At 28.8% G+C, this 11,720-nt stretch overlaps 1 protein-coding gene across 1 annotated transcript; it reads right to left on the bottom strand.

Moving 5' to 3' along the window:
• Positions 1 to 9,409: 9,409 nt before the first annotated feature.
• On the bottom strand, positions 9,410 to 11,375 carry LOC113363110 (ankyrin-1-like). Its single transcript, XM_026605592.1, has 2 exons — positions 10,919 to 11,375; positions 9,410 to 10,821 (listed from the first exon to the last, which is right to left on the bottom strand). Exons 1-2 carry the CDS (start codon positions 11,373 to 11,375, stop codon positions 9,410 to 9,412), a joined length of 1,869 nt encoding a protein of 622 aa, XP_026461377.1.
• Between the last annotated feature and the right edge of the window lie 345 nt (positions 11,376 to 11,720).

Below are 11,720 nucleotides of genomic sequence, written 5' to 3'. Positions count from 1 at the left end.
ACGCGTGACTAGGGTTACCGCCTAGAATATGAAACTAGCAATAGAAAATGGAAGTTAGTTACGCCTGATTTCCGTAAATGCTGATTTTCATTGGTCGTAACATCATTTTAAAAGAGTTGATGCGATTGGTTGTTTAATGTTTACATAGAAGGTATATTTTTTATGAAATTTTATTATTTGCAATAATAGTTCAGTCATTTAAGCTCAAGTTAGGTAAGAATCCGGGAATGCGAGATACCCAGCTGTAAGTCTGTAAAATACTTGTATATTGACCACCTAAAAGTTTCTCAAAACATGCATAGGGTACATACACCCTACCATATGTAGGTTTTGAGACAACTTTTGGGTGTATTTATAAAGTATTTACAGACTTACAGCTGGGTATCTCGAATTCCGATAATAAATAAAAAACCAATGAATGAACAGTCCGTCAACTGAACAGTCATGATAAAATTAAAACATCAAAGTTAATCAAATCATAAATATCATTAAGACCTCATTTTTAATAAGAAACTATAAGAAATTATTTATTACAATATTTATTAGTGCGTCTATGGAGCAAATTGTTCAATTATAAAAAAATAAACTCCCAACAAAAATACATGAATCACTAACAATTGTTAGTTAATTTACTACGAAAAACTAATCAGCACGTTTTCCCTTCAATAGGAATCGAATTTTTTTTGAATCATTCAAATCGGTTGATCCATGTTTCCCGAAACGTAGAATATCCGAAAATTCTTACATACATAAACACACACACACATCCAATTTTCTATAAAAGTTAAACTTAAAGATATAAAAGGAACACATTTTACAAATATACATTATCCATTTTAAATTTTACTGAATTGGTTCTTTTATCTGCTAAAGTATGTGCATATAGATGGCATCATCATTTAAGGAAGCTTTTGTAACTTTTGAAACTATGTACTAATATTGCCTAAGGCAAATTGCTGGAACTTCCCATACCTTTTTTTTAATCTTGAAAATAATTAAAGACTGAAATTATTAGATTTTTGAGAATTTTGAAATGTTTAAAAAAAATCGATTTTCTAGTTCCTCTCTCGTTTCTCGTTTTCTAGTTTAAAAAAGTAGATCGTCTACTAATATAAAAAAATACTAAAATCGATGAGTTTTTCTATAAATATTTGAAATATAACTAGTGGGGCGCATGGCATCGTGCCTTAAGGCAAATTGCTGAAACTTTCCTTAATTTTTTTTTTTTAAAAGATTAACTTTTTTGAAAAAATTTACTCTGAAAAAATTAGATTTTAAGAAACTATAATTTTTTTGACAAAAATTTACTTTTTTTTTGAAAAAAAGGACTTTTTGAAGAAAATGTATTTTGAAATATTTTGGAAATTCTGAACTTTTTTTCAAGCAATCGTACTGCTTTAACTGCATAGAGACGTAATATCGAAGCGCGTAAGCGCCGCGCCGCCGTCTAACGGATAAGCATTGGTACGGAACCCATAGGAATGTAAATAAAATTCATACTTATTGTTAAAATTTCTATAAAATATCTGAAAATTTTGATGTGCTTATGTCTAATGATCATTTTTGACGCCAGATGGCATTTTTTTAACTTTTTTACTAGATCTCCGAAACCCTGGACCTGCCTTCATGAAAATGGATCAGTTCTTCATCTTGTTAATACAAGTAAAATACTTTTTGAATTATTTAAATCGGAGACTCCGTTCTCTTAAAAACGGAGTTACGCGTTTTGGCACTTTTTGCCCCCATATCTTCGGAACGGCTAGACCTGTCTTCGCCAAAAACTAATCAGCACGTCTCCTTATCAATACGAATCGAATGTTTTAGAATTATTCAAATCGCTTCATCCGTGTTCCCGAAATCGTCGACGAAAATTTGTATCCGCACACACATACACACGCACACACGCACACACACACACATACATCCATTTTTTCTAAGGTATGCCAAAATATTCAGAAACCTCTGAAACGTAAAGATATATAAAATTATTCATTTTCGATTTTTTGCAATTACATAAACTTACCCTAGGGGAAGTTAAAAATATTGTAAATAAATGCGTTGAAATCATATATAATAAAAGGGATGAGTTAATAGAGTAAAGTTTAAATTTTTCAAAAAAATGTTTTGGTTGTTTTACAAAACTACAATTTTGATGTTTTATATTGTTGACGTTGAATATTGTAGAGAGTGTATTTAGAGACAATAAACGAGTGATTAGAGACGAACGAAGTTTATATACTACAACGACAAATACTAAAATCGATATGCTTGCTTTGAAATATTTGAGATATTTAAAGTTTTATGATAAAAATACCTCATATTGTCGATAAAATGAAAACTGCACAATTGAAGGACTAATTAAAATAATTCTGCCAATTCTAGAATTCTGTAATTTTGATATATTATACTTGATTATGGTTACTATGATGACATATACTAAAATCGATATGCTTTTTTACAAAAATTCGAAATATTACTTATTTATAATAAAAGTACCTCAAATCGTAGATTTAGATAAAAGACGAAGTTCAAAAGATAAAGATTTCGATAAAGAACGACCTTTGCAAAATTGTTAAAATAGTTTTGTTACTTTCAGAATGTTGTAATTTTAGTATGTTTATACTTTCATTGGTCTACTATGACGACAAATACTTCAAGCGACGTGTTTACTAAGAAATATTGAAGATTCTTACAAACATTCGAGATATTACCATGGTAAAATAGTTTATCTTATTTTCAGAATGTTGTAATTATAGTATATTATACTTTAATATGTCTACTATGACGACAAATACTAAAATCGATGTGCTTGCTCAGAAATATTTGAAATATTTTCAGTTTGATAATAAATGTACTTCAAGTCGTTTATCTCGATAAAGAACGACCTTTGAAAAATTGCTAAAATAGTTCTGTTACTTTCAGAATGTTGTAATTTTAGTATGTTATACTTTAATATGTCTACTATGACGACAAATACTAAAATAGATGTGCTTTCTAACAGACATTTGAAATATTTACTTATTTATAATAAATGTACTTCAAGTCGTAGATCCCGATGAAGAACGTCCTTTGAAAAATTACTTAAATAGTTCTGGTACTTTCAGAAAAATTGCTTAAATAGTTCTAGTACTTTCAGAACGTTGTAATTTTAGTATGTTATACTTTAATATGTCTACTATGACCGCAAATACTAAAATCGATGTGTTTACTAACAAATATTGTAGATATCTTCAATTTCATATCAAAAAAAACCTCAAGTAGTACCTATTACCTAGATACCTCGGTTATAACTCGTTCTTTTCCCAAATTGCTCAATTCTTTTCATTTCCATTCTTGCCTAAACCCTCAGTGTTCTTCTAGTTTTCTATTTTCATATTATTTTTTTTGCGACGTTGTTGCTACATCTGTCGAGTGATATATTTAACGCTTGAAACCATTAAAGTCAATTAACAAACTAATTAGATTACTCGTTTGTGATTTATTTGCAATTCGCAAAAGTGCGAATATGCGCTTTAAAAGATTTATTATATTTATTTTAATATATATAATATATATATATAATATATAATATATATATATATTATATATATATAATAAAGGTTTGACTAGTGCATTTTGCCTATTGGCAAGTTGCACAATGATAATTCAATCCAGAAATGTATAAAACTGTCGTGCAATTGCAAATATCTCGAATATTTGTTAGAAAACTTATCGATTTTAGTATTTGCTGTCATAGTAGACATATTAAAGTGCACCATATCCAAATTATAACATTCTACAACAGAAAAAAATAATTTTTAAAAAATTACAACTTTTTCACTTTAGTTTGAATATTTTTATCCAACAAAGTTGCTTTCGTGTACTTTTTTCGTATGATTATAAATATCTCGAATATTTGTTAGAAAACCTATCGATTTTAGTATTTGTTGTCAAAGTAGACATATTTAAGTACATCATATCCAAATCATTTTTAAAAAATTGAACATGATTCATCAAATTTCCTAATGTCTGTTTTTTTATAAAGAATTCTTATAATGTTTATTTACGTGTTCAGAGAACATGGTTTTGAATTGTTTGGGAAATTTTGAATAATATTCTTTATAAATATATTGGAAGCATTTTCCACCTTAACGTATCGATTTAATATTTGCTGTCATAATACATTGTATCTAAATTGTAACATTCTAAAACCAGCAAAAGTATTTCTTAAAATTACAACTTTTCCACTTTATTTTGAGTATTTAATCCAACAATCGTGTACTTTTTTGGTTAGATTAAAATTACCTCGAACATTTGTTAGAAAACGTATCGATTTTAGTATTTGTTGTCATAGTAGACATATTTAAGTATAACATACTAGAATTACAATATACTAAAAGGAGCAAAACTATTTTAAAAATTTTTTCAACTTCCATATAAAACTGCGTTGTCTATGTAAATCTAGGATTCTTTGTTCAGAAAATTGTGAATACCTCAAAGTTTTCTTAGAAGATTTATCAATTTTATTATTTGTTGTTATAATAGACATATTCAAGTAGAACATACCCAAATTATAGCATTTTACTAAAAATAATAATTATATGAACAAAATTCTTAGAAAAAAACTCATTTATACGTAGTTGTTCCAAAAGAAGTAATTATTACCCTCAGTGTTACATAGTTTATTCTAGAATACTGTAATCTGCATATGTTATATTTAAATATGTTTGCTATTATAACAAATACTAAAATCGATAGGTTTTATAGCAAATTTTCGAGATTTTTATAATTATAAGAAAAATGTACCCGCGAGCCACTTTGTTAGATTTAAACTTTCATAAACTAAAATGAAGGGTTGTAAATTTCAAAAAATTTTTTTTGGTCCTAAATGTTATGGCTTGTTGTATTTCAATATGTCTACTATTACAGCAAATACTAAAATTGATGAGTTTTCTTGAAAAATTTCAAATATTTACTTTCTTATAAAAAAGTATTTCCTTCCATGTCTAGGAATGTATTTTAAGTAAAATTTAGAAATTCATAATAACTTTTGAATTTGATACTAAACGTTTTAAGTACAATATGCTATACTATAATATGTCTACTATAACAATAAATACTAAAATCCATGAGTTGTCTTAAAAAATTTCAAGATATTTGCTTTTTATAAAAAAGTGTTTCCATTCTAGGAATGTATTTGAGTAAAACTTCAACATTAGGGGTTGTCATAATCACGTGAGCGAGTTTTTGAGGATTTTTGGACCCCCCCTCCTCCTTGGTGATACATGGTGATATTTAAATTCCCCCCCTCCCCCATCAAACCATCACGTGTATTTTTAGTTACGTGAAAAAACTGTAAAGTTTTTGATTTTTTTTTTAAATTTGATTTTTTTTTAAAAATCAGTTCAAAAATAAATACGCGTGATATCTTACTACACCCCTCTCTCCCCCACGTGATATTTCGTGATTTTTTGTCTGACCCCCCCCTCCCCCTAAAAACCTCACGTGATTAATGGACGCCCCTTATACGATATAATTTATCTACGTGTTCAGAGAACATGGTTTTGAATTGTTTGGAAAATTACGAATTATTAATATATTTGATTTAGAACGTTTTAAGTATAATATATGCTATACTATGACTATATGTCTACTATGAAAAAAATTAGTAAAATCTTTGTTTTATCATAAACTTATGAGATAGTAACTAATACTCAGTGCACAGTGCACAAGGCATTGTCCAAGAATGTTGTAACTTGAATATGTTGTACTTAAATATGTCTACTATGACAACAAATACTAAAATTGTTATGTGTTCTTATAAAATCTTGAGATATTAACAAATTTCTTAAACAAGAACTTCGTTTTTCACACTGAACATGGAAGAGCAAAGTAAATATTATCATCAGTGCACAAAAATTCTTCTACCTACTTTTATATGTCTACTATAATAACAAACACTAAACTAACAACTTCAATACTAAAATTGTCAAAAGCACAATCTTTTATATAAAATTGCACCAAAAACATTATTTTTCACTGTCTACTATTTCTTAACAAATTGTTCGATGTTAGTACGACTTTTTCCTGTTGTAATTTTCCAATATAATTTATTACCAATTTGTCCAATTTTAGTTAGACTTTTTCGTGTCTATATGTATATTTGCAAACCCTAGTATAGATTTTATATTTAGACGTCCGTCTGTCTATACGTCTGTTTAAGACGTGTGTAAAAGGCCATTAGATACATTAAGTTTGTAATTAACTAGAATCCAACTCGAATCTTATTAACGCTAGCTAAATCAAAGACTGCGAACAAATTCAACACTATTCAGACTTACTAACTTTGTAAACAAGATATATATATATATATATATATAATATATATATATATATTATATATCGTCGTTTGGTTTACCAAATTAATTGTTTGCACTGGGATTAGATTTATATTGGGGAAAATAGCCAAAATTAAAAAAAAAACTATGTTTACAGAACACATTCACACAATAAAACATAACTTGGATTTTTTTAACTTGGATTCATTTTATACTATTGACTTTATTAATTTTATATTTTTTAATGGCTGTAGTACATTTGTGTTAATGAGGGCGTTTAAGGTTGTTTTATTAGTATAGTAATAATAGTACTAGTTTCGTGTTAATAGCATTAAAAGTATTAGTTTTGTATTAATAGTACTCTTGAGGCATTCTTGAGGTATGTCATCTTTTAGGTAAATTATAATTTTAGCGAAAAACTTCCAATTACAAAATTTGAAAAGAAAAGATTTGTCTAGTATTTTTTGTTTTTGAATAAATCAAGTCAAGGTGTAGTAGAATCTTGTAGCTATATAATTAGAATATAGTTTTCCAAAGTGTCAAAACATAAAATTAATAAAAAGAAAATGAAAATTATAAAAATATGATATAAAAATAATGTAGAAAACAAAAACATAAATATTAAGTTTTTTATAAAATTTGTGATTGTTAATTAAATTTTGCTAACTGTCGAATAATAACGATGATGAACTACGTTTGATAAGTCAAGAAGAATTTAGAAAAATGAAACATGATTCATCAAATTTCCTAATCTATTTTTTTTGTAAAGAATTATTATAATGAATTTATTTACGTGTTCAGAGAACATGTTTTTGAATTGTTTATTTATACATATATTGGAAGCTTTTACCACCGTAACGTATCGAGTATTTGCTGTCATAGTAAACATATTAAAGTACATTGTATCCAAATTGTAACATTCTAAGACCAACAAAAGTATTTCTTAAAATTACAACTTTTCTACTTTAGTTTGTGAATATTTTTATCCAACAAGGTGGCTTTCGTGTTTTTTTTTTCATATGAGAGTAAAATATCTAATATTTATTGGGAAACATATCGATTTTAGTATTTGTAGTCATAGTAGATATAGTACACAATATTCAAATTATAACATTCTAAAATTAACAATATTTTAAAAAAAATACAACTTTTCCACTTTAATTTATGTGAATTTTCATCCAACAAACTGCTATTATGTATTTTTTCTTAATATTATAAATATTTCGAATATTTGTTAAAAAACGTATCGATTTTAGTATTTGTAGTCATAGTACACATATTAAAGTACACCATATCGAAATTTTAACATTCTACAACAGAAAAAAGTATTTTTTAAAAATTGAACAGGATTCATCAAATTTCTTAATGTTTTTTTATAAAGAATTATTATAATGAATTTATTTGTTCGTGTTCAGAAAACATGGTTTTGAATTGTTTGGGAAATTTTGGATTATAAATATTTTGGCCTATTCTCTTATAGATATATTGGAAGCTTTCTCCAACGTAACATACATGCAATCGTTGCAGTTTATTTTGTAAATGGAACCTGTAATTTTTTCTTTAAGTGTTTGAGAATATACACACATATATATATATATATATATATATATATATATATATATATATATATATATATTCAAAAAAAATGTGAACAACCAAGACATACTTAAAAAATAGACGTGCAAGGTGAGGAAAAATATTGTACAAGGAGATTATATTTATGTATATATACATGTATATATGTACATATACATATGTATACATGTATATATATGTATGTATATATAAGTAAATATAATGTATAATTTATAATGCGTATAATGTTCATGAAATATGATCTTTTGTGGTAAATTTTATTCATTAGACTTTCGTTACTATATAACACGTCGAGTGTGACGGTTTTTTGCGGTCATGTTTATATATACATAAACCTTATATATAAATATACATATATACATGTAAATGTATATATATATATATATTATATATATATATATATATATGTACAGGGTTGGCGTATATATAAATGAAAACTTAACTGTTGGTTTGCTTTATAAAGTATATAAACTTTTATGTATACTTTGTAGATAATTTTTTATTTTTGTACTAAGAAAATTTTATTTAATACAAAAGTTTGTAATGCTGAAATTCGGTTATGTCATACTTCAATATGTTTATTATAACAACAAATACTAGAATCGATAAATTTTCTCACAAAAATATGAGATATTCACAATTTTCTTACAATACCATATTTTTCATTAGTGTATAAATCGAACTAAATTTTTCTCTGTCCAGCAATTCTCTAACTTGCATATGGTATACTTAAATATGTCTTTTATCCAAATACTAATACCAATGATTACCCAATAGTTATTTATATTTTTCAACGATTTCTATTACCAAGCCCTGGTGGTCTGAATGATTTTGAGTGATGCAACTCTCGTGTAATAAATCAGACGACTAAAAACCTCAATATTGCTAAATGCTAATTTATTAACATCGAAGAAGAGATAAGTAATAAATTAATAATTTACTTTACTCTACTTTGAAAAATGTGCAAAGACCATCGATGTGTATGGTTAACGCATAAAACGATGCAAAATACCATTATTTTATTATGCAGCTTAAGAGGGAATAAAAATATATAGGTGGTACAAAAATCGAGGGAATTGGACGAGGAAGTAGAAGGTTAAGAGCGCGATGGTGTAGTATATGATTGTGTATAAATATTTTTGAGTGTGTAGAGTGTGCATAAATGTGTAAATGTGTGTTTCAACGTGAAAATGTGTATAAATGTGTACAAATGTGTGTTTATTTGTGTTTAAGTGCAGAATTAAATTTGGAATGAAAATGGCGGTCGACGCTAAAGTAACGGATGCTTTAGTAAAATTAATGGCTTTGCTGCATTTGTACTAACAATGATACAAATGTATGTATACATACATACATACATACATACATATACATACATACATACATGCATGCATACATACATACATAACCCACTAAAGAAGAGTCAAATTGTGACACAAAACTTATGGAACAGTATTAAAAAAAACACTAATTCAACCTGCATAAATTTATTGTTTTTAATTATTAATCGATGTTGTTTTACCTTTCAAAAGTTCAACGATTTCTGTATGTCCCTTTTCGGCGGCAAGGTCCATTGGCGTCTTATAATTTCTGTTTACTATGTTAGGATTTGCACCTTTGTCCAACAATAGTTCGACGATATTTTTGTGACCAGAATTGGCTGCTGAGTGCATTGGAGTCCAATAATTTTCACCATCAGCATTGATATTGGCGCCTTTATTGATAAAAAACTGCACTACTTCCAAGTGGCCATTTTGAGCCGCTAAGTGCAAGGGATTCCAAGTTTCTCTGTAAAAATCATAGATCCGGGCGCCATTATTCATCAAAAACTTGACAACATCTAAGTGACCGTTATACGCTGCAAAGTGCAATGGTGTCCATTTTCTTTTATTTATACTATGTATATGTAAATTGACATTTTTAGTTGTCATAAACTGAACAACATCCAAGTGACCATTTCCAGCTGCTAAGTGCAATGAATTACTACCTCTGTTAGTAACAGCGTGTACTTTGGCACCTTTTGTAACTAAAATCTGAACAAAATTCAAGTAACCCCTACGGGCTGCCAAGTGCAATGGAGTCCAATCATTGTCAGTAACAACATCGATATTGGCGCCGTTACTAATTAGAAACTGTGCAATGTTGAAGTGACCATTTGCTACTGCAATGTGCAAAGGTTTATACAAATTTTTATTAACAGCATGGATATCGGCGCCTTTAGTTGCCAGATACTGGACAACCTTCAAGTGACCATTCTGAGATGCCAAGTGCAATGGAGTATGATTGTTTGCAATAGCATGTACATTAGCTCCTTTGCTAATAAGAAACTGCACCACCTCCAAGTGGCCGTTTTCAGATGCAATGTGCAATGGAGTGCCACGTGTTTTGGTGATAGAATTGACATCGGCACCTTTTGCAATCAAAGCCTGGGCAACATTCAAGTGATCCTTACACACTGCTATGTGCAATGGTGTCCAATTGTCTTTATCAATAGCATTGACATTGGCGCCTTTACTAATTAGAAACTGGACTACATCCAAGTGATTATACGAAGTTGCAATGTGCAAAGACGTTTGTCCTTTATCAGCCTTAGCTTCAATATTTGCACCTTTGTCGATCAATAGTTGAACTACATCTTTAAATCCATTTGCAGCCGCGCAATAGAGTGGCGTAAACTTGTTCTTATTTTCGGCATTTATCTCTGCTCCCAGACCTATCAAAGATTGAACCCTTGCTACATGTCCATTGTATGCTGCGATGTGCAAAAGAGACCAATTATGATTGACAATGCAATTTATTTTATCATTCCTGTCTGATAAAGGCCTAAATACTGTCTTATTTTTATTTTTAGCTGCGTTATATGTTTCATTGTCTTCAGCTCTTATTATTTTTTGAACATCACTTTGACCTAGAAACAAAATCTACTGTTATTTTATGTTTGTTCAAACATTTGTTCTTATTCTTGTTCTTTTTATTAAAAAAAAAATAGCAAAAAAAATTTTTACATGTTACTTTTTGAGAAGGTCCCAGTTGGTTCAATTTATCCACCTGGTGGTTGCCCAGGTGGGCCTCCCTTTGAATTGCCATTCTCCTGACGACATCCAGAAATGTTTTACCTTCCTTGTTGACGACATCACTGATCGCTCCGTTTTTCAGGAGCAGATGTATCAGTCGATCGGAGTTTTTCTTGGCGCCAATGTGAAGGGCAGTGTCACCATCGTCGTTCTGAGTATTTATATTTATTTGCCACCTCTCCATTAACAATTCTCGGACAATATCAAAACTGTCTTCTTCCACGGCACAATGTAGGAGTGTGTTATTTTTACTGGTTTTATCTGTAATGGTCTTTGGATGGACACGACAGTACGTGAGCAGACGTTCAAATTTTGGTAAATTGTTGTCCTTGATGGCCTGGAAGATTTGCTCATCTAGTGCTTCCTGGGTTGGCAGAGTACTTGTCATTGTGGATGAAAAACTTGCATTTACTTGGATGTATTAACTGATCTTTGTGGATAAAAAACTCCTGCACCGTTTTCTTAATTTACCAACTAGTGTTTTTCAATTTGGCATTGAACAATATGCCAAGTGCATTGCATTTACATATATCAATTGCATTTATCATTATCTTATCAATTGCAAGTTATGGATTGATAAAAGTAAGAAAGTCAGTGCTTGCCAAGGTACGCAGTGGTGGCCAAAGCCTATTCTTGTCATTTGCGACTAAAAATCCTTAACCAAAGGAACCTAGTAAATTTTATTTGGTGTTTTTTATATTATATATATATATATTATATATATATATATATA

This window comes from Ctenocephalides felis, unplaced genomic scaffold (assembly GCF_003426905.1).
Source record: "Ctenocephalides felis isolate EL2017-DRISC unplaced genomic scaffold, ASM342690v1 CF-g0.4_SCAFFOLD_00845, whole genome shotgun sequence".
NCBI lineage: Eukaryota > Metazoa > Arthropoda > Insecta > Siphonaptera > Pulicidae > Ctenocephalides > Ctenocephalides felis.
Note: the sequence above shows the minus strand (reverse complement) of the source record. Positions and strands in the feature narration are given on the sequence as shown.

Bases quoted from the DNA above. Each gene is read 5' to 3' on its own strand.
- LOC113363110 (XM_026605592.1), bottom strand. From the start codon at position 11,375: ATGACAAGTACTCTGCCAACCCAGGAAGCACTAGATGAGCAAATCTTC. The intron at 10,822-10,918 runs GTAAAAATTTTT...TTTTGTTTCTAG, and splicing joins ACCTTCTCAAAAAGTAACAT to GTCAAAGTGATGTTCAAAAA.